At 40.3% G+C, this 24,278-nt stretch overlaps 1 protein-coding gene across 9 annotated transcripts in view; it reads left to right on the top strand.

Moving 5' to 3' along the window:
* The window catches only part of RGS6 (regulator of G protein signaling 6), a 260,910-nt gene that overhangs the window by 114,310 nt on the left and 122,322 nt on the right, over nt 1-24,278 (top strand). Inside the window, exons 1-2 of one of the 9 annotated variants that reach the window (XM_064424442.1) lie at nt 23,151-23,250; nt 23,633-23,713. The exons of 7 other annotated variants lie outside the window; for them this stretch is intronic. Coding sequence is in view for 1 of the 2 variants with exons in the window: in XM_064424440.1 (XP_064280510.1) it covers nt 23,188-23,250 (63 nt within the window). In the remaining variant the exon portion in view is untranslated. Of the gene's footprint in view, nt 1-23,150; nt 23,251-23,632; nt 23,714-24,278 lie in introns of those variants that run through there. One more of the 9 variants, XM_064424440.1, reaches the window with a different exon arrangement.

The following is a 24,278-nucleotide window of genomic DNA, read 5'->3' on the forward strand; positions in this document are numbered from 1 at the left end:
TTTATACTCTCTTGTTACCACTCCATTGCTTCCCTTTGCTTCCTTTTCCTGGAATGTAGGAAACTGAGGAAAGGTGTCCAAGATATACCAAACTCCAAAATGAAATCAGCTCAGGAGATTTCAGTAGAAGCTTGTCTAAATTGCTATTTAAAACCTCCAGAATGTAATGGATGCTATTTCCACATCCCTTCCAACTTGGGCTGTTCAGCGGTCCAGGGATTCTAATCCACACAGTCAGGGTTGTTCTGGCCACTCCAATCCTCCTCATGGCCAGTGGGTTGTCTTTATGCTGCTAGTTTGTGACTAACTCTAAATGTTGCTGATATGCAATAGAGTTGGGGATCAGAGATGGATATCAGAGATGCCTGAGATTATTACTGCACTTGACCAGGAGATTGCTAGGTAATTCACATTTCACTAATACACTGCATTCCCTTTACTTGACTAAGTGAAGAAAAAAGGCCCTTTTTACTCAGAGGTCAAAAACAAAGCAAAATTAAGGTTACCTCATAGAAGTAGTAGCTGTGAGCTACAATTTTTTGAATTTTAGGCTGAAAGTCAGCCAAAACCCACAAGAACGTTTAATGAGAAATATGATAATTTATTCCCAGGCTCATGTGGAGGCAGGAATTTTGCAGCCTACATCTTCATGAAGCATTTTGGTTTCTGCAGTAAAGTGCTCTGCTACTGTATTGCTAATGCTGCTTTATTCAATAGCCTTGATTCACTGAAAAGCAGAATAGCTCATGCAGCTTTCTCCACCTGTAGCAGAGTTTCAGCACCTTCATCTTAATGAGGAAGCCTGCAGTGTGAGAATAGTGGAAAACTGGAAATTGATGAATTAGGGATTTCCTCTTCTGTGTGGCAAATTACAGAACAAGCCCATCTGCCTTAAACAATCTACATTTTAATCTACATTAAACAAATGCTTCCTCCTGGAAGAAATAATTTTTAGATGTGGGCATGAATTGTCTGTAATTCTGTGAATTATTTCAGTCCAACTGCTCATGGCAGCAGAGGTCAGTGATACCCATTCTCTCAGTCCATGTGTTCTACCACTGCCAGGCCCTGGGGAAATGTAATCTGCAACCACACAAGTACTTAGTATATCATCTCTCCTGGCTCTCAGAATTACCATCAGGATGAAACCTAAATGTCTGTGTCTCATATAGCTAGTCTAGTTTGCTGGACAAACTATTATTATCAAGGGTTATAAAAGAGTCCTGCTCAGAGCAGCTGATGGTACTCAGTCCATTGAACCCAGATTAATTGGTCTCAGGACTTCATTGTTTTCCCTCAAGAGTTTAAGATGTAGCTCCCAGCTGCCACACATGGTCTTGTGTATTTCAAATGCCATTGAAAGCTGAATATTCTCTCATCATTATCTAACAACTATATTGGTATTTAAATCCCACCTCCAAGAAAGCAGTATGATGAATTGTAATTTCGTGTTAAAATCTGAACTGCTTAATGAATTTGTTGCTCTCTAAGGGTTGCCTCTTTGCTGTCATAAAATTGCTTACTGAGATGGCGTTAAATTTTCCTTCTGCATAAATACAGTTTCCACTGTGTGGTAGGTCATGTAGATTAAGAAACATTTTCAGAAAGCTGAAAAACCACTCAGAACATTTATTCCCTGCAGTTGCTATAAGGGCTGACAGAGTTGCCAACCAGGCTTACCTGCGAGCATCTTAATGAGGGCAATGAGACCGGAATGTCGATGTGCGTCATGCAGCACAGCACAGTGACGGAGGCAGTCAGACCTCATCGAGAGACCTGACAACTGCTTTTGTATTTATAAGAAGGATCTGGAAGAAAATGTATCGGTTCATGATGTTTGCCATTATTTGGTTGCAGTCAATAAGTGTGTGTTTATTAGCTTGGGCCTACTGCTCTGAATAAGACTGATTGTCTCATTAAGGGAAATGAGTCAGTGAGGATATTTTTTAATCATTTGCTATTTAAGTGGTGTCACTGTTAGCAGGTAGCTGTTAGTGGTGAAATAAAAGGACTTTTGAATATGAAAGCACAGTGGAGATGCAGGAAAGAAAGAGAGAAAGAAAGAAAGAGAGAAAGAAAGAAAGAAAGAAATTCTCAGTGATTACAGGTATAGGCCAGTATTTCTGGTTCTTTATGCTTACCTGTGATTCCATCTGTGAAGATGGATAAAGCACTTCACTTCTGTGCCCCACTGCAATAGCAAGTGGCAGCTACTGCAGGGATGCTAAGAGCTGCATCACTGCGTACAGCATTTGCCGTGGTTGTGCCTGAATTGCCCCAGAAGTTTTTAAAAAGCAACTATTAGTCATTACGTTTCTTTTTCTGAAGACCAAGAAAAGGGTGGAGCAGCGACTGCTTAAATTAATGCTGCAACATGGCAACTGCCAGTTGTAACAGTGCCTGCCAGCTTCCCTCCTTGCTTTTTTTCTGCTTTCAGGGGGAAAAAATCCTCAGTTTTGTGCTTGTATGATTTTGTGTGTGTGTGTGTGTTTAACTCAGCCACAGGTTATTCACAGAAAAACTATTTTTATATGTTGTCCTGAAGGTGGGAAAGCCTTGACAATGTTTAATATTTAAATAGATTTTGTATTGTAAGAGGACTACCAGAGTTGATTTTTAATCACTTGCAAGAAACATCGTACAGGGACTCATGCCTCCACAGAAATCTGACATGTGTCTGAGAAAGAGGCATGGGACAGAGGTGTGGAAGGGAGAAGTGCACCTTCATGGATTCTATATCATGGTGTAGCAATTCTATTAAGAGTAAGGAAGTACTTTTTAAGGAAACTTGGTTCAGTAAGTTGGCAAGGCCTTCCTGAAGGCTTTTAGAGCGTGCATTCTTCTAGTTGTTAGACTCTGAATATTCAATTTATTTTTATATAGAAAATGCATTTTAATCATATTTATACAAAAAACCACTTGATGCTGTTAGAACTGCGTCTCTTGGTCTGTAGTGGGAGTATAAGTTCCCTTCCTCTGTTGATTTAAAATGAACAGGGGCAGGAAACTAATAAAGCACTTTGATTTCCTCAGCTGCAGTGCCTTTGCTGGCTTCAGCATTCATCTGTCCCTCTCCCAGCTCAGGAGTTAGGGCTGGTGGTGGATCAAGGTCATCTTTGAGGCTAGGCCCTTCAGCAGGATGGGTTTCTCTGGCCCATTAGTAGAAATCAACAGCATTTCCATTGCTACTACTTATAACCCTTGGTGTAAAACACCTGTATTGGAGATCAAGTTCAATGCTGTTGGCAAATCAGCAGACATGAGTTTTCACATCTTGCTTCTCTTAAAGAAGCACTAATTAAAGCTTTCCAGTTGCACAAATATTTATATTCTGTTGTTATTGTTCTATTGCATTTTGTGAAAGAGGGCAAATGGAAAGAAAAATATTAATGAAAAAAGAGAGGTTTCTTTTCCCTTTTGCATGCCCCCTTGCCAACCCTTCCCCAAAAGAAAAGGTTGCTTAATATACAGTAAGACAGTCAGCAATTAATTAAAGCTATAGAAAAGCTTTCATTAGTTGAACATGAAGTTGAAGCATCTGGGATAGATAACACTAGAGCCATGGCTCAAGGACACCTGGAAGATGGCATCTGTGAAACAATCTAGACTTTTGAAGGCTGTAAGATGCCAAAAGAGTGTTGTTCCTTTTGAGCAAATCCTGTCTAGCCTCAGTGTTGGTATTGGCTGGGGCAATGTGTAGCCCTGATCAGTCAGAAGATAACACAGTATAATTCTGTTATATTAAGTGGGAATACTTGACTTGCTGTAAAAGAGCATGAACTGTACATGACAGTTCTGTTATGCAAAGGGATTGAAGGGATGTCAAATTGTAAAGGCTACAACTTGATGTTGTAAATTCAGTGTGGGGAAGAGGCTGTGCTGTCTGATTACGTCTGCAATATCCAAAAGACTTTCAGTTCTTTTCAAATACCAATAGTAGTCAAAGAACCAAGGAATCCTGCAGTGATGCTTTAACCTCCTGCCTCAGTTCTTTTGTTTCAGGCTTAATGAAACATTTTAAATTAGTCACTAACAAACAAAGAAAGAGATGCCACCATGAGTCTTACAGATGCACAAATCAGATTGCATGTAACCCTGATTATAAGGAAACAATAATTAACATCTGTTATGAATAATAATTGTTTGGTTGCAGGAGAGTGCAGGAAATTACAAGTTTGAAGACAGCTCTGAGCTGTGTCAAATTTGGTGGGCTTGGTGGGAGAGTGATTTTTGTTCCTTGATCTCATGATGTGAGAAAGAATGAGGGAAAGGTCCACTGGGGGTGGGAAAGTCTGACACCTACAATGCTCAGAGTCCCACATTAATGATGGCTTTTAGATGAGCATGAATAAAAATACCATTGTCATATACCCCCAATTCACAGAAGTCTCCTGCACCTGTTTTAGCAGGTAGCTCATCAATTCAGCCTGGTTATGCCAGGAGCACGAAACTGGCTCCTGCAGTTGGAGAAGGAATTGCTGCAGTGTCCACATGTGTGTGGCTGGCTGCATGGGGACAGGGTTATGTATGCACGCAGGTAAATTAGAGGGTGTAAAGCACAGAAATGTCTTGAGCAGTGATCTCAGGGTCTCTTTGGGTGCTGGAGGGATCCATTGGCTTCCCTGGAGAAACAGCAAGGATCAGCTTCTGTGAGTGCTTCCCAGCCAAAAAGGGTCAGAAGAGGGGATGAGGAAATGTGTGCTGCTGTGGACTGCAGAAGCTTTTAGCTACAGTGTGGGATTGCTGTACCTCTGGAGATGAAGGCTGAGGGTTTCATTACAGCTTTTTGCACAATTACAATTTGTCTAATAGCTGTGTATGCTGCTGTAACAGCAAATCTTTTCTGCTTCTGTGTCTTTGCCATTTGCTAAATAGAATCTCCTTTCCTTTAAACAAAAGATTGGCCTCTGTAAACCTAATACAATTATTTGTGTAATGAGTTTATTTAAATTCCTACCATGTTTTATCAAGATGCTTCTTTATCTTTACACTGCAGTTCAGGTTTTATATTTTAATATATCAACTGGGAAACTGAACGTGAGAAAAAAAGTCATCTAGCTTGTTATCTGCAAAGGTTTTTGGAAAGCAGATGACACATTTAAAACACATTTTAATATATTTTTGTGAAAATTGTCATGTAAGGATGAGCTTAGAAAAAATCTCATCTGAATTGTAATTTCTTCATAGTCACCAATTCTAGAGCTAGAGAAAGCAGGAGTCTTAAATAAAAAGAGAACCAAAATCTGTAGTGCCTCACTTTTTGTCAATTCAGAAGTAATGTGGCTTTGTTGTTTCCCTTGCCTCTAGTTATCTTCCAAGCAGAGTTCTTGTCTTTTGATTGAGATTGTAACTACAGCCAAAAAATGACCTTTAGAGACTAATATTTTGGTTTATCGTTTGCACTACTGTAATAAGTAACAGGTAATATTTATGAAAGGGAAAGTCCACTGAGCATGTTCTGTGATTTAGGTTCCTGCCCATGGATATTGTGTAACATATGTTTAGCTTTCTACTTGAGTCTTTCTAACCCAGAAGCCACAGCTGACCACAAAACAGCTGCAACACAAGAAAATCACAGTAGTTTAGTATGTTACTTTCTGAACATTTTTTGTACATTATTGTGATTAATGTGTATTTTCCCCCATTTTGAAGGGGAAATTAGTATAGTGAGGTGTGTTTTTTGTGAGCTGCCAGCCCTAGAAACTATTGATATGTGACTGTTGTTGGCCAGAAGGTTTGCTTTTTGCTAGAAAATGTTGTGTTAATTACTGTGTTGGAAGTGTGTGATCGGTGTAAATAGGAATTATTATTTTCAAGATGGCATGGGATTGTTCATGCCTTTTTGTAGTTTCTGTGGTGGATGGACTGGAAAAGGGGGTTGGGGGGACAGCCCTGTGGCAGCAGGAGGTTTAGACACCAGAGACTGTTGAAAATTTCTATTGCTGTTGTTTTGTGTGAAGGAAGTAAACAGCTATCTTTTCATCAGGAATTGATGACATGGCAATTTAGAAAAAGAAAACCTCAAAATGGGTTGCTTTCTTCTTGCACAGCAAGACAGCATTGTTACTACAACTTCTGGGTTGCTGAGTAGCAAGAAGGTGCGTATCAGGCACCTGATTTAGATAAGCAAATAAATAAACCACTACAAACAAATAATTCCAAGATTTAAACTTTTCTCCTATAATTAACAGCTGCCTTTTAATTAAACAGTAGAGGATTCACAAGTTAGAAATCCAGATAAGTATGACAGAGGAGCCTGAGCAAAAAATTTACTGCCTCACCAGACAGAAGGCAACAGAGCTTTCTGTTCCAGAGGAGACAGTGGGAGTAATCTGGTACCCAGCCCCTTGTCTGCAGGATCACACCACTAATATGGTACAAAACTCAAAATCTTGGGTTTTGCAGAAAGTCTCCACAAAATGTGTGGGACCATACTTACTATAAATGTATTGATAGTCCTTAGCAGGCAGCGCTGGTGGTGGGGCGAAGCAGCAGCCTGAGTGATGACCTTGGATAAAGGCTGTCCCTGGCATTTGTGCAGCATGTGTCCCTGGCCAGTAGAATGCTGGGGCAAGGGATGTCACTACTCACACTGCAGCTCTGAGCCCTCGGCAGAGCAGACACACTTGTAATCCAAGCATTTCCTCTGGAGATATGGAGGGAGCAGCGCAGGCAGAGGTCAGGAAGACTGCGGCTGCTCTCCATGGTGCAGTGCAGTGAGGTTTGGTCTGATGGCAGAGCTCCCTGTGAGGGCTAGCTTATTCCTCAGTGGATGCTTTGGGTTGTGTTCTGTGCTCATTTTTGTCTTTCCAGATTCATACCTAGAAATCCAGCCTGAATTAGTCTCTCAATTTTTCTGCTCTGAAGTACATTTAGTCAGGGAGCGGCTGGTGGGGGCAGGAGAAGGCAGAGAAGGAAGAGAAGGATGGGTGATTACAGCATCTGCAGAGCCCAGAGGAGGGAGCGAGGTGCTGCATGTTCTGCAAATATTGCAGGGACCCAGAGGAACTGGGAGGCTCCTGTCAGTCTGCCCTGCCTTTGGGAGGGTCTCTGGGGTTAGAACTGAGCTACCCATGCCGGCTTGCGATGTCAAAGCCAAGGCTGCTCCTCAAATCATGCCAGCCATGGAGAATGGCAATGACTGACACTGTTTTAAAGTCTAATTTATGCAAACCTCCCACATTTAAAACATTGGCAATTCTGTGCCATTGTATGCTCTACGTAAAATCAGACTGAAGCAGGAAACATCTTGCTGAATTCTTAGCCCTTTACTGTGGTGATGCATTACTCCCAGCTTATTGCAAGTCACCTGCGGGCGATAATATTCTCAAGCAAACTTAAAAAATGAAGAGATAGAATGTAGAAAAGTGGTTGCTATTATTGCATGCAAAGCTCAGTCAGTATTACACAAGGAAATCTAAAACAGCCAGAGGAAGTTCTGGGCAGTGCTGAAAGACGCCATCCCCCCACTCACTACTCCAGTAGCTGTACAGGTTGTGGATTGGGAAGCTCCTGCTTTCTGCTTAAGGGATGCTTTGCTTTTCTGACCTCTCTCTGGGAAAATGCATCCTCACAGGATTTATGCATTTATGAAAGATATAAACCCTTTCCTCACTCTCACTTGTATTTCTTCTGCACTAATTTTCTGAATATTTTAAATTACATAAATTCAGTTTTAGAAGCACTAGCAATTTCTAACATGTGGTTCTTTTATCTTACAGTTCCCATAGTTTCTCTTTTAGGATGACTTTGGGGAGGTTTCAGTGTCTTTCAGATTACTGCTATACTTTCTGTACTTTTATGTAGTGTTTTTTTATATGTCTTCCCAGCACCTAATCAAACTTTAACTTGCCATACAAATATAGATGACATGCCTTATGTATATGATTTGAAAAAAAAAAAAGAAAAAAAAGTTGTCCATTACCCTCTCAGTTAGCATTTTACTATTATCACAGGGATTATTATAGTCACATGGTTGCCTAACTGTCCTGTATTTCACTTGTTTATGGCACCTGAGTCAATTAAAATTACACATTTTTCATTGCTGCTAATTAAACTTATAGCATAATAATTAGCGGTTGTGTCTGATGATTTTTTCATTATTAATTCTGTTGATAAAAAGTTCTAGTGATAACTATTTCCACCAAGAATTACAAGGTCTAAGCCTCAGCAGGGTGAAGAAATACTTGAATATAAAATTATTTTACTATCAATTTAGAGGTTTTAATGCTCGGATGGTTGTTTGAGAGTCAATCCTTTCACTCAGTTTATGACTTTTGTTTACATAGCAATTTTCATCACTTAAGAAAAGTAATCATGCCAAATGCCTCAAAATGAATTTATATTTATGTCCATTTGCAATACATTTATTTGTAGCTACTAGACAATTAAAATGTTTTTCGGCAGACACTTCAAAACAGAATAATTGCAAACCCTCTTCTTCCCACCCTCTTTGCAAAGCCCTATTTAAGGAGGGGCACACCTTCATGCAGGAGCATACATGTCTGTATGTATGTCTATATGCTTGCTCATCACCTGTGCCAAGCTGAGAAATTTCAGGGGATTCACTGCAAGTACAGCCAATTCCTTCATGTACTTTAAGCCCCTGTACTTTCATGGCTTAGCACAACTCCAAAATGTGCTCCAGACTCAAAGAAGTATTGGGGAACTTAATTTTTCTGTCTCTTCTAGCACAGCATTCACAAGATTAACAATACTATATAGAAATGTTGTACTGGACTGAAGTTACCTTTTTTACTTAGCAGACTGTTTAGGAGACATTACCAGCAGGGAGCTGGTAATCCAGATCACATCCATAGTAAATATTATTTATGTTATTTGCTGCAAAGTGCAAATATAAGCAGTGGTTCATCAGCCTTTTTAAAGTGAAGTGTAATTTCTGTGAACAGTAGCACTCTTGAAAAATACTTTTAGAGCTATGAAATGGCTTGTACCTTTTTTATGAGATATCTGCCAGTGTGTCCAATACAGCTATTCTAATAAAGATGTTTTCCAAAAAGCCCTTTTTTGGGGGTCCTGACCTGGCCTTAGCTTGGCAGCTTGCCACTTCAAGACACCCTTTGGTTCAATAATTCTCAGCTTTGTGGGTACATCTTCCTCCAAGCATTTAAGCATCTTCAGGGCAGAAAAATTCACTAACTGACCAGACCTTTACTGGGATCCTAAAGACACTATTCCACAGCAGTACAGGGTATTAACTTAGTAGTTCTCATATTGTTCTGGAAGGGTAATCAAATTTTGTAACACAGACTGCTGTGTTACAAAATGGCAGATGAAGAGTATACAGTGAATCCAAATACTCTCCTGGTTGAAAAGGTACACAAGTTCACAAATGCTGTGCGCTGTTTGAGGCTACCATAGGGAATTTAACTCTTAGTTTAAATTTGGAACAAATTGGTAGTGAGCAGTATGTACTTCCTTTACTACCAGTAAGTCCAGAAGCATAAGTAACTGAGAGCAGGAAAGTGCTAGTGTTGATGTCTATAAATGCTGTCACCTTCTGTGGCCAAGGATTAGGTTAACTTTAACCTACCCTCCAGACACAGAAAACCAAAACATCCTTAATTAGTGCTTTGAATTTCAAGAGGTAAAGACAGAAGGTGTCCTCTGGTAATGTAACATTGCATAGGACCTTTGAAGGTTGCATTTTAGAGGTACATGTGGCTGTCTGAACAGTTTAGAATTATCTGTACTTCATGCTTCCTGGTTGGCTACCTAGAGACATCTCTCTAGGAAGGCTCCTGGAAAGCAACTGCTCAAGTGAAATCAGTGCAGGTGGATTAACCCACCCTGTTTCTGGGTGTGGTTCACATTGGGGATTTATTCTCCTCTCCGCTCCTTGCCCTTGTTTTTTAATTAGGTGTGCTCTGTGTATGAGCTGATCTTATAGGCTGGGATCTCAGTGGTCTGGGTGGATGTGAAGATGAGAAGATCACAGTCTTGTCTGGTCAAGAGCTGCCTTTCAGACTCTGTAGATTGTAATTGATATTCTGAAAAAGATTTTTAATGAACAGAAGATAAATGTTAGCAAAGGCTGCCTGCAAATAAGTAAGTGAGAAAGGATTGGAGAATGTTCCTGATAGGAGGTTGAATTTAACATTCAAGAAAATAATCTCCTCTGTAAAAGTCACTTGACTTGCTAGAATATGTATTTTTAAAGCAGCAGAATAGAGTCTATTTAACTTGGTAATTTTTAAGTGGTGCTATCAGTTGTATGTACAGTATTATAGGGGGTATGCAAGAGATATATTCTAGGCTATGAAATGTATAATTATTTTTTTTAAAGTTTAGTCTTTTGAAATAAGAGAGGTATTGTGTATAGCTAAGTGCAGTACAAACTCTGGAGAGAAGGTGAAAAGAGAAGGAGAAAGGTTATAACCTTTAGAAAGGTTATAACCTATAGAACTAAGCTGGTCGAAGTTAACACAACTGTCTTGCAATTCAGACAGTAGCACAGTTGACAGTGTTTGAAATTGTGTGCTTTTGAGAGTAAGGCTAAGCTTTCCTTGGCCAGAAAGCCATCAGTTGGAAACTTCAGAAGTGCAGATTGCACATGTCTTAGAGTTTTTTGCCTTTCAAATGAAGATTGGTGGTGGCTGTTGAGTATGACTGGGTGGATAAATACAGTGGCAGTATAACACTTTGGGATTTTTCTGTTTATAAATTTAATCACAGGTTTGGGTAGATTTGAGTTAAAACCCAATTATGATACAAGCGAATCTTGGGTCCTCTGAGCCCTTGGTTTTTCCAAACAGCCTGGATTAGAAGATCTCCTTGCAGTTTTATTTATAACAAAGTACCAGAGAGATAATTGAAATGCCTGACAAGCAGGAGAATGGGGGACGTACCTCACAGATAAGTTTCACTGTAAGTGACATTGCTTTTCTTTTTGGATCTAAATTATACACAGGCCACATAAATCTACTTCAGTCCAGTATCCTCTTATAAATCACATAAGCAGACCTGCTTTTGAATTAATGCAGTGTACTTTCAAATTAAGCCAGAACATACTTTTTTCCCCCCCTCCCTAAACCTACATCAGTGCTTGACGTAACAGATTTCATCTCAAGTTTGTGGTCTAAAAATACAAGAGAGGTGTACTTTTCTTTCTCTGTGTAAACATTAGGATAATGAACTTTGCACTTCATGGTTCCCAGCCCTTTGAGTTCATCCTTTGTCTCCAGCAAATCACAGAGTTGTGCAAATATCAGCTGTGACAAATTTGCTGGTTTTGCATCTATGCTGAAAGCCTTGTTTTTCCCTTTTCATCTTGGAGAGGGCATAACCCAGTTGCAGTTTCTGAAATTCAGCTGCATGCAGTGTGGTCCTGAGAGTATTTTCCCTAGGTACTGTTCACTCCCTGCTAAACTACCCTCAGTGCTGACAACAGGTGTCAGCAGCAGATTATCCTTTTGGAGGAAACTGAGAGGGAGGGAATTACACATTTTTCACAGAGATGACAGTAGGGAAACCAGCAAATATTTTTGCTTCTACTGTGAAATCTATGAAAGCTAATGCTTCTGGCATCTTAAGAAAATAAGGAGAAGAGGAACTCAAAAAATCAAGCACATAAAGGCAGCTGTCTTACAAATTGATGCTGAATTGTGTGAGAGTCCTCAGTTTGGAGAGAAGGTTGAAAGAGGATTGGTCATGTTTGATGAAGCCGTGTAGGCAGTGGATAAAATGAGTGCAGAGTTACTATAAGGATCCAACTCTGTTTTTTTCTCATGTGGCTCTGCTGCCTTTATTACTCTGGATTATCTGTTAGTGCTTGCATCCTCAGGAGAAACAGATACAGTTGCACTTGTTTTTAAGAAGTGTATGTGAAACTTCCCTACATGAAACTTCCCTCTGGACACTTAAACAGGAAATAAATGGTGTGTTGAGTGAATTTAACTTAGCCAATAGCTCTCCCACAGAATGTGATACTAAAAGAAGAAAAAAAAAAAGGATTTCCAAGTTTTTTTAAGTCTTTCAAGTGTGTTCACTTTTCAACAAAGTCCTCATTGTCCTTTTTAAATAAATCCCTCAATCCTAGCAGTACAGGAGTTTCTTAATCAGTTGACATTGTAATTGTCTTAGGGTAATCTGTTTTCACATGCAAATTCAGTTCAAGATGCTGAAAAGGGATTCATGTAGGCTGCCAGAAAATGCATGGGAAACACACTGTAGCTTTTCCAAAACACTTAAGCAGAAGAAATTCTCAGGCAGTGGGGGGAAAACTCCCACTTGCAAGATTTTTGTGCCAGAAAAATCTGTATCAAGGGCAACTACCCCCCCCCCCCAAACCAATGTATACAGTGAGAAAAGGTACTACCAAATGTGCTACCAAACAGTTATATATATAAAAAAACGAAGACAGGAAAATTGTGGATTGAGTCCTTACATGTCTTCCTTTCTTTCAGGTGTTTTTTTTATTGTACATACTGTGAACATTAGTTTATATGGTATAATAGAAGACAGGCATGATGTGAATGAAACAGTAAAGTTGGGAGACATAAATTGGCTAGCTTAGGCTGTACAAACACAATACATTGAATTTATTTGTCCTTTAAAAATTACTTCAAGAAATGCAATGTATGTAGTTCTGAAAGGTCCATATATCCATGATGGACCATGAGGTAATGACGAACGCTGTGTCTTTCTAGGTGGTTGTAGCAAAAGCAAGTGTGGTGCAGCCTAAAACCTGGGAGCTCTCAACCCTGTGTGTTCCTATGAGGAATGTTGCTTCTGCAGGGAGGCAGCCGAAGTGCATGGCTTTTGGGTTCCCTCTACTGGTTCAACTTAAAGCCCTGTCCATTATTAGCTTGTGCGCTGAGATGTATTCATGAAAAACCCTGAATTACTTTCCTTTGTGGTTACATTTTAGGATCTAACTAGTTAGCACATCTGCAAACCATCCCTCTCTGAAAGGTCTCTTAATGTACACCTACTCCCCAAATAAGCCCTTCAGAACATAAGCAGGTGCTTGAAGTTAAATGCATATTTAAATGCTCTACTTAATAGGAGTTGTGAAGGTTTATGCTTCCATGCTTTTGTGAATGAACATCTTACTGATGGCTTTGTCACTGGGCAGTTAAACTGGCAGTACTCAACACTTCACAAACCATTACCTTGACTTTGTCACCATCTGTAATGTCACTGTTTATACAGCCATGAAAGTGGCACTGTCAGGTATAATGTGAAAGCAATAACAGTTTTTAGTTTCTCTAGTGTTTTTTGAAGGCTGCATGAGTGAACTGTAGAAGTAAGGAAAGACACTAGTTTAAAAGCAAAATTAAAACTCCAAAACTAACTCTCTTGCTAGCTTTCTCATATATGTGGGCAGGTGATTCCCTCTCCCTCCAGCTTTATGAACTGGTTTGAGTGCTGGAAGGCATACCTTAAATATGAAGCAGCATGAAACTATCAGCTGTAACATTTCTGTGTTACAAGGGGCAGTTGGAGCAAGGATAATACTTGCTCCATCATGCCCATGCCTTTAAACATGCTCTTCTGTAGTCACTGAAAGGAGTCCTTTAAAATAAAATAATAAAATCCCTCAAGCCTGAGTACCAAATAGACTTAGAATTACTATGTTCAGAGTCACCTCGTTCTTGCACTTTTGTCTAGACATGTGTATTGATCAGTGTTTTGGAGAGTGCAGGAGTGGGTAGGTTTCTGGTCAGACCCTGCACCACTACTTTGTGTTCTTTCATTTTGTGTTTTACTGCATGAAAGGGAAGTCATCCATGAGCTCCCCTTTATCATCTAGGTCTCAAGTGGAGAGGATCCTGTGGGCTATGGCAGTGTGGCACTCTCCCATAATCCCTGGGTACAGGAGCACAGCAGCAATTAATCTGATCCCTTTATAGCCTCTGGCCTCTGTGCTTCTCTTTCTTCCCCTGCAGGAAATGGTTAGGTGGAAAAGGCACTCTGGGCCCTATTGTCACTTACCTTTTCTTATTCTAGAAGAATTATATTGAATAACATATGGGTGTATTTATGGCCAAATCCCCAGTTCTGAAAACTCCCAGCTCCTTTTTAGAGCTGATCTGGAGAAGAGTGACATTTCTTCCAAGCTGTGCTTTGCTGTGTTCACCTGAAACAAGCACCATTTCTGCCAAAAGGCTCCTAGTCCTCAGTTAAGTGTTGGCAACTCAAAAACAACTGCTAATTCTTTATGGCTCCTGGTATAGCTGTAAATGTTTTCCCATTGTTTAGCCTACTGTGTGCAAAGTACAGTGCATAATTCCGTTGGAAAGTCTCTAAAATAATGTATTCCCTACACAGAATCTTTCCAGATGTTTGCTTCCTAGTGTGCATTCAGTCCTTAGTCTTAACAGCCTTAACTCCACATCCCACAAAGTCAGAGTAGGATTTTGCAGAGACTACTAAGAACTGTAAAATGTGAACAGCGTACAATTTGGAGATGGAGAAACTTATTTTTCTGTTGGTTCTTATGTAGACCAGAGCCTGTTCTCCCTGAAGAACTGCACAGTGCAGAAGCTGTGTGTTCCTCCCTCAGGCTCTCCTACCAGGATGCCTGGCCTCATCTTGGTGGTGGTGCCCTGAGGGGGTCATCCATTAGCTGGGAACTGGAAGATCTCATCTGTGTAACAGTGGTGCTCTGCGTGGTGCTGATACCTCTGGACCTAAAGCAGGACTAATGGGAAAAAATGGTACAGGTAGACCAGCTGCCAGATGGAAAATTATTTGCTGCAATGCTGCAATTACACAGAAGGAAGAAATGGCCAGTTACTTTTGGATTGTCTATTTTTTGATATGAGAAACATATTTGTAATCTGCCTCTTCAGTATAATGATGTGATGAGAATAAAAGGCAGTTTCTGAATTCTATTCCTATGCTGAATTTTACATGCTATTTTGAAATTGATCACCTGTTTTAAAGAACTAGAAAATGTTTTAGAGTTATTTGAGAGGGTTATGTAGGAGGCAAACCAGCATCTACCCAGCAAAATAATTATGTTGTTCAGTTGTAAAAAACTTAAAAACTTCTAAACCTTGTTCTACTCTCATTTTAGGAATAAAAAAAGGAATTGTAGAGCTTGGTCTTCTATGGAATTGAAGTTCAGAAGTGCTTGGATTTATTGCTGCTTCAGGCTTGTCTGAATCTGAACTAATCCTAATAAAACCAACAGGATTTGATCAACAAGAAATAGGAATCAATATGCTTCTAAATCAGAACCTGTAACATTTTCAGTGCAGGGACCATGGATGTGGAATGTTTATGGTATGTAATGGAGCAAGGGTTGAACACCCACCCACAAGTGGGAAGCTGAGGTGGCATGATGTGGTCAGTGCTGCAGGGCTCAGTACAGCAGGACACAGTGCCATGGGTTCATGCACAGATGACTTCAGGTAAAAATCCTAGAAATCTCAGTGCAGAGTGCCCCCAGGTATTCCTGTATCCACTTGCTGCATGTGTTCTGAGTTTCAGGTTACCTATGCTGATGCAAGTTTAGAGCACTTTGGTGTAAGTCAGTGAAATACTAGGTGATGTACCATGAATATGGCAGAATAATTTTGACTGTTTCAGCACTTTTTAAAAACTGCTAATGAGAATGGTGCATATTGTGTGAGGAGCTTGCTCTGCTAGGTACTTTTTTTAAAATTTTGAGCTCCAGAAGAAAAATACATGGGTTCAAACCACAGTAACTCTGATAATTTTTTTTTAATATGGCAGCTCTGGAAAAAAATTTCCATAGTTGTGCAAGTTTCCCTACAAAATCCAAACAGAAATAACATTGATGGAAAGTTTTCTCTGAAGTGCATGTGTGAGAAGATATGGCTTTGATAAAAGAAACTTTCCTCTGCTAAGGGGTGACAGTAGTAAAAAGACTGACCTAATTTCAGCAACTCAGAAGAAAAAGCCTTAATGTCAGCTGTCCCCAAGAGATGTGATCTCGGAGCTTTGACAGGAATTCTTACAAGTGCACTCTCTCCAGAAAATAAAAAAAACTGGATGTTTCTGTTACAAGTTTCAGTGTTGGCAGACCTTAAAAAATGTTCTCTGATCTCCTGGACTCTGCTTAGCTGACAGTTCTGCACTTTTTTCTTTTCAGAACAAGCACCTGGATTATCTACACAGACAAAAGAAAAAAAATCTTATGCTATTGTATTAGTTCTTTGTACCCACCATGGGAAACCACCCAGTTTTAATCAGGATATGAGCAAAAGTCAGGTATTCATAAGATCTATATTCCCCATACTCTCTCATATGAGTGAATGGAAAGGGACTGGAAAATAGCATAAACTTACCATCAGCCATGAAAATCCTCTAAACTAACTGGATAAATTAATCCTGTTTTTTCTAGGAATTTCATCCCTGGTCTTAACTTTGATTTATCCATGCAAACCTTATAACAGTTTGTATGACATGGTGCTAATAAACAGTCTGGAACAACTCTATCCAGTATGCCTTTTATACTGGGTCTGGTTTTGGTGGAAGGTTTTTCTTTAAAAGCAAAATTATCGTGTGACTAGTGGGCTGGCAACTTAGGAAAAAACTGGATAGTTAAACAATGTTGGCATTGAAGTCTTGCTCTTGAAGTTTTAGATTACTGTGAAAAGGATGGAATATTGTTATTGTGGTTAAAATAAGAGCTCCTTGCCATCCATTCAGTGATATTGCCATAAATAAACAGGTATATTTTTCTGCTCCACTTTTGTCATATATTATTCATATTATGTTTGAGAAGTGGAACTCATTCTTCAGGAGATGCTTCCCATATAAATTTTATCTGTTAACTATTATGAAAATCTTTTACATTTTCATTGTTTTTTCATGCTTGTTCATTTAGCAGAGGAGAATATTTTGTTAGTTGTGCCATAGCTGCAATCAGTCTTTTAATGGGAGGTGAAACAAAACCTGCATGTAAATAGTTGTGATCAACAGACTGTGAACGAACTCAGGTTATGCTAAAAATAGAGAAGGCACAAGCTAGAACATTTTTTATCAAGTTTCTCTTAATATTTTGTAGAACTTCAGCCTTTTCCATCAATTGCTTCTTTACTAAAAAAGAAGCAAATAGAAGTGATTAAAAGGTTCTGATAGTTCTTTTGTGAAAATTAGTGGCCTACATATGATTTGACATAATTTGATTTGGCCATATTTGTAACATCTATTTCTCTTCCTGTTTTGGAGAAAGATAAGAATAACTGTTCATAAAACACTATGGGCAAGAAGTGCTTTCCACATCCCCTAGGCAATCATATTGTGCCTTGAAGCATGATTAACCTGTCACATTGCATAAGACTGCAGAGCTGCAAATTTTATTGAATAGTGGTAATTGCTTTCTTTAGTGCCTGAATGTAGCTTAATATTTCTTACCTGGTGACTTGAAGAACTGCTAAATCCTGGTGTTGTCATGCTGGAGAGACACACCTGTGATGTTTTGAATGTGCATAGCAGCTCTTCTGTCTTCTACTGGAGTTTGGGGTAAATGTAAAACTTAGCGCAAGACTGACACAGGCTTTGTGTTTTGGTGAATTTTCATTTGTTGTATTTGTTCCTTACTGGTCAGTGCTTCCTAGCTCTTAGTTAATTAATACTTAATAGAGAATAGCACTTCAGTCAACGCTATGGGGATTGTCATGGCTGACTTGTTCTCATCACCCCCTGCTGGTGTCTAGCCCTGATTCCTTTCCTCATCTCTCTCAAGTTTTGTCTGAGTGCTGTGTGTCCAAATCTGATGAACTATTACGGATGCCTAGGAAGCTCTGCATCCTTCTGTTCTGGCTGCCTTGATTTCAAAGGATACATCTACCTGTTGTTGGGATTGACACCTCTGTCAGTTGCTTGCTTATGGATGGAATGAGATGAAATGTGAGATGTGTGAGCCTGGCTGGATGTGCTCACCTTGCGTTCGAAGGTGGTATCTCACCTGCACAGGACAGCACAGTTCCATCAGCTCTGTGCCCCAGCTTTGGAGCTCCTACTGCTGACTGGGAAATTGTGCAAATAGTTTTCTTAGCTTCAGTGGGTTCATATGGGCATGGAAATACTTTTCCATGAAGAGGGAAAGAGTAGATGATGCCCTTCCTGCATGGAAACGGAGCACAGGAAGAGAAAAACCATGAGGGTTACTTCAATGCAGTTTTCTTTCCTGGTTTCTTCTGTAGGGAGTGGTGGGCAATAAGTAGTAGTGGCCTGTTCATTTGTTGGGGTTTTTTTAACATTTGGGGTTCCTGGTCTGATACTATGAATGTAAATTAATTACCAGGATCATCTGACAAGTTGTCAGCATATTAACTACTTCCAGTGGAGATCTGAGTTGCAGAAAGGAAAGACTACTGGAAAACGACAGGAAAATGAGAACAAACACCAAGCATATATTACTTTATAGAGTTAGGCTATACCTGAAGGTCATTCAGCTCAGGTAATCTTAGAAGTTGCTGGTGAGTGTAGTGTATAGTCTGTCATATTCCAACATGTGTTACAATTATGATGTTATAGATAGGGCTCATTGCAATCTTGGTGTCAGAGAAAGAGCACCCAAATTAGGTTAAATTGAGTGATGGCCATGCTGTAATCACCACTGAGGTAAAACTAGATAGCAACGTCATGAGTAATATACCACAAATTGCTACAACACCCAAATTCTTCTCTAAGCCTGTGTAGCACTGCAAAATCCTAACTAAAGCATTAGCTTGGTTTTCATTAGTAGCATCTAAATATTTATTCTTAGGTGAATTGTACTGGCAAGACACAGAATTTCTGCTTCCAAATGCTTCCTGTATCTTTTTGTAATATGCCTGGTAGGCAGGCACATACACTAAGAGAAGAGTTAACAGATGCTGTGGATTCTGGAGAAATGCCTTTATTGTGAAGTCCTTCTTTACTGTAATTACAGCTAGGATGGCAGTCTCCAGGAAGTTAAATTAAATTGGGTCAACAGCTAAAAAGGTTTGAGAAGAGACATTGAGCAAGTGGTACACATGCAGGAATAAATGGCAGTGTGGTGCTGGGTGCAATAGGCTTTTAAATGCTGTAAGGGTGCTATTAACATGTAAGTAATAATACATTAGAGAAAATAGGTTATCATGAGATGATGAATAATTCTCAGATGCCTTAACAGGCATTAGGCTCAGAAGACTGCTTCTAATCCTATGGGATTGATTAGTTGGTAGTAGCTGTATTCCCTGGAATCATCTTGTACAGTAGATATTATAAAATATCTTAGTTATTATTACTTGAAGAAGCTCTGCAGCTGAGTGCTGTTGTCACTAAAAGACTGCTGGTACAGCTTTTCAGACATTTGCTTGTCCTCCCATCACCCCTGCTAGAATCTTGCAGAGCCAAGCTGAATCCTGGTCTATGGTTAAAAAGTAAATGAAAATCCTGTGTCAGGTATTCACATTCATGTGTGAGGCACAGCAAGGCTGTTGCTTCAGATTCATATTGCACAGTAACTGTGGGACCAGAGTTACTGAAATATGTTGAGGTTTTTGACTGGAGTTGAAATGGATTGACAAGTAATCTATTTTGAAGGTGAGTCACCTGCCTTGGGGCTGCCTTTCACAGAAAGAAGATAAGATTTTTGTCTGAAGTAGAAATCTGGAGGAGCCAAGGCAGATAGGGTCTCACCAGATAAGTCCCTGGGACTGAGCACTGTTTTCTTGCCAGAGATCAAAAAATTTAAGGGCTCTGCATTTACAGACAGCTTGCCTCCCTGCGACATGTGGGAGCAGAGGAAGTCTCAGCAGCTCTGTTAATGTGTTAGAGTGTTTTTCTGGACTGATGGCTTAGTACCTGGGCCCACACCACACCTCCAGCACCTTCTGACCTTATTGAGAGCCTGGCCTCTCACCTTTGTTCCCAGGCTGTCTGCAGCCTTGCGTGAAGCCATGGGATGGTGGAATCCCAGGGTAGCCTTTACCTTCTTTGCCCATGCTTGCCTTGCTCTAACCATACCCTTTTCATTTGGTTACATCCCAGTGAGATCTTTTTCTTCTATTTACTGTGATGTGTGTTTGGGGCTCATTAATAAATGTGAATTTTCCATATCAGTAGAAAAGGTCTGTAATTGATCTTGGAGAATAATATAGATCAGGGAGGAGCATGCTGTGCAGAACAGCTTGGGTCTCTGCTGCACTTTTCCCTGCACTTCCCCCCATGGTTTATTTTTATTTAGGTTCATCAGTTAAAAGATGATAATAATGTATATCCTAATACCTTTCTGATGCCTCCTGCAGCATCTGAAACTGCAGGGTTTGCAAATGCTGCAGTCATCATGAATGACTTGGAGAGGAGAGGGTTGCTTACACTGTTTGAATAAGCTCAGTGACACAGATACTGTTCCATGTAAGTTGCATTTGATTTTATTCATGAAAATGTGGCTAAGGGCTCCAAGTCAGGCACAGTGTAGGCAGCCTCTGTGAAAGGTTTCCTTCATAGCCCTGGCAATGCATCTTAATCCTCTGCAATTTCAGCCTTGGACCTCCTCTCCATCCTGGCCATTACCAGGCATGTAAACATGCGTGCATGTACATGGCTCTGGCAGTGTACCTCCCTTGCACCACATTTTTATTCCAGCCCAGGCTTCCAAATTGATCTGCCAACATAACTTGGATCTGATCTGCAGCACAGCTTTTTGCTGCTTGTAAACCACTGCTGATGTTCAAGTCTGCAGTACTGTTGCAGAGGGTACAATGTAGATTAATGTGGAGAGGAAAAAGGTTTTATTAGTATAAATTAGCTTAAATGTACACTTATTTCTTAAAGTAGTAACAAAATTTTGATCAGGAATGATATGGCACTGCTCTTGGGGGAAGAGGTGCCCAGAGCAAATGCAATGCTGAAATTTATGCTGATAACAAAATGAAGCAGGGAGCCCTCCTTAAACTATATGCTCACATATTTGTTGTTATTCGTGATCAGTGACTGTAGCACAGAAAATGGAGAAGGGGTAACATTGATCATTTACAGTGATCAACGATCAGTGATCCAAAAAGTGGCGAGGAAAGTGCTGCTGAATAATGAGAAAATTTGGTGTGATTTTTGTTTTGTGCTCTGAAACTTGAGAAATCACCATTATATATGTATTCATGGTTCAGTTCTTTAACTGAAGGACAGAAGAAATCCTGGTAGGACTAGCTGGCTTTCGCCTGTATTGTGAAAGGAAGCAAGGGCTGGCTTTGGGCTTTCCAGGTCTTGTTGAGAGACACTAGGTAAAATTGTGGCAGAGAACAAGAACTTGATTTTGGTTTGCTTTGCTCTGGTGTACTGAATATTGCCAGTAGCAATAGATTCAGCAAATATGCTTTCTTAGGTCAGTGTGGCCACAGGAGGTTGAGGGTTTTTTAAATTGTCTGTATTTTCATGCAAGTGTGTAAAGGGCTTCAAAGGCAGTTCTTTAACTCTACAATTTTCCATTAAGTTTTTAAGTAGTTAAAATATTTGCTATTGTCAAATGAACCAGAGTTTGATGGCAAACTCTATTTTAGTGTACTCTTCAATAGTTTGAAGTATCTTTTAAAATAAGCATGCAGTTTTCAGATGCTGCTTTGAATGAGGAAGTGCCTGTTACCTAGGTGTTGAATAAAACAAGTGTTCAGGATAATATAATGCCTATGTAACTACTTCCTTTGTTCTCAGTGTTAAAATGAACACTTAAAGCAAAAAACCCAAAACCCTAAACTGTTTAGAGTGGGAAGAAGCTGACAGGTATGAGTAGTGACAATGAAAATAACAACAAAAACAAAATACTGAACAAAATACAGCACTTTTTTCATTATCTGAGCTGTCAGGGTAGAGATGTGACCAGCAGTCTTGCTGTAATCAGATAAGAAGTCGCTTCTCAGAACACTGTCATAGACTCTGCTGCCAGATCTTTGCCAAAGGCAGTTCATACATTCCCCACAAAATGCACAGCTAAAGAAAATGAGCAATCCTCTGAAATGGGTGTTCCAAGGCAAAGACTTGATTTTTGCTAATGCAGACTTTTTTTTATGAACTGAACATATTGCTCAGTTAAAGACTTGGGAAAATTGCTGAAGTTGTGTAGCTCAAAGTTCAGGTTGCTGGAGGCTCTAAAGGAGGCTGAGACACTGAGTACAGAGAGGCATTTGGGTTTTTTCGAATCACTGTGCAGAAGAGATGTGCCCTCTGTGATACAGGAAGATCCCAGAGATATGCCCAGAGGTTCGGGGTTTTTGTGAGTCTGCTCTCAGCTGATAGGCTTTCTCTTGTGGGAGAAGATAAGTGAAGGGTCCCACAGGGCAGACACACTTGCTCTACTTCAATCTACCTAACCTTCTGAGGCTTTCAAGTTACTAAATTTGTGGGTTGTGCCACTTGGGAACCAGAGTTACCTGGCTACTGTGACTCACTGCTTAGAGGCAGAGTCACCTGCACAACTCCAGGGGTGCTGACAGCCACACCTGGCACACTCTGACTGCAGGGGGTTCACAGCTGGAAAAGAGGAGAGACAGGGCTTTTAGCAGGTGAACAGCTATCTTTGTCTAAAACACTACTGCAGTGCTAGAGGTCAGATCTAGAGGAGGAGCAGAAGATAAACAGAAATTATGTCTGCTAGTGTCCACTGCACGTCTTGCACCCTTCATCTTGCCATAGCCTGAGCTTGAAGGGAGCCTTGCTAGAGTGGCTTTGGGTGTTATTGCTTTGCTCTTCCCTCTTTGCTCAGGGAAGATCATGAGCTTGGAAACACTGAGGAGATGCTCAGCATGGTGGGAAGGACACAGGGTGAGGCAATGCAACAGCTTTTCCTCTGCCGCAAAGTGCTTTGGCTAGGGCAACCTGCCTCTTTCAGCTGGGACTTTCCTTGCAAGAGAGATGCCATTTCTTGGAAGAGCCTGTCAAAGGAGCTGGGGAAAGCAGAGCTGCACAGAGGGCTTGGCCAGGCACCCTGCAAGAAGCTGCTGAAGTTGGTAGCATGGCCCCTTGGAGGGCTTCAGGTTTCCTCACTGTTGCTGTCTCCAGAGTGCTCTTGTGAAAGGCTGATTGCCTGAGCGGCTGCACCTCATGCCCTCTTAGGTAACAGCATGTGCAGGAGGTATTTAGTTTTATTAGCTAAGATATTTGCTACTAATTAAAGATTGTAAAAAGCTCTCAAATTAGGTGCAAATTGAATTTTCCTTTTAAAGCCTGTAATGGAGGTGTGTTGCTAATTAAAGATACTTAGCTTGGCTGGGCAAGAGTCCTTTTATGTGCCTTGTCTGTGCAGGAAGCTGCATCCATTTCCATTGGCTGTCCCACATGCATGGATGGGTGAGTCAAACTTGATTCATCTGCATTAATACATGCAGCAGGTTCAAACAGGACTGAGGAGGTGTAGCCTGTCCCCAGGGGCACAGTATTCCTGTGCCAAGAACTAGGGTCCTCTTTCTAAGAGGCTGGAAATGCTCACTGGCAAAAAGCCACTGGTCTTGGGGAGCTGGAATGGTGGTGGCCTTTCCTCCTCCTTGAGGCTGGCTGAGGCAAGGAAAGGCAAGGTTTGAGTGATATTTGGTCATTCAATTTTAATTGTGTTGGGGAAGCACCTTTAAAATCCAAGAGAAGATGAACAAGTGATTCTCCCGTTCATGTCTGATTGCTGTCTGTGACTTGAAGCAAACAATGGGTTTAATTCCCTGGTTTATGTCTGAGTCAGGGAGGCTCTCCATCTTCCTGGGATTTGCTCTTCTGTAACTCTTCATCCAGCTGTGAAGGTCACTGAACTGTTGCCAGACAGGTAAGGAGTAGGTTTGTAAGGCAACTTTTCTTTTCCAAAATACAGTCTGATGTTCACTGCTCATTCTGTTAATTAGAGCAAAAAATCAAAGGTTCATGTTAGTTGAAATTAGAAATGTCCCTGGACTGAGTTTTGACCTCCCAGAGTGAATAGTAATAGCAGTTGGTGTTATATTTATATCATGCTTATGCCTTGCTGATGATAAGACCTAATTAATAAATGCAATTGAGTGTAATATAGGCAATAAAAGTTTGTAAGAAATAGCATCCTCTAACATGCACAGTCACAAGTTATTTTAAAAATTGTGCAGACAGATAAAGCTGAAAAGACAGAACCTACTTTTCCTAAATTTCTGTTTTAAAAGAGAAAAACATCCAAGCCATGTGTTTCTACAATTCCTTGAAATCCTTACTGAGAAAAATAAAAACTTGTAGAAGGGCTGCTACTGGTTTAAGAGGCCTGATTGACCCGAGACAGTGCAAGAAAATGAGATTGAGATTGATCCCTCAACAGCATGCTTTAAGAGACAGCATCTCAAGTCCAGCTGCTGCTTGCACAGCCCCAT

The sequence above is a fragment of the Passer domesticus genome, chromosome 6 (assembly GCF_036417665.1).
Source record: "Passer domesticus isolate bPasDom1 chromosome 6, bPasDom1.hap1, whole genome shotgun sequence".
NCBI lineage: Eukaryota > Metazoa > Chordata > Aves > Passeriformes > Passeridae > Passer > Passer domesticus.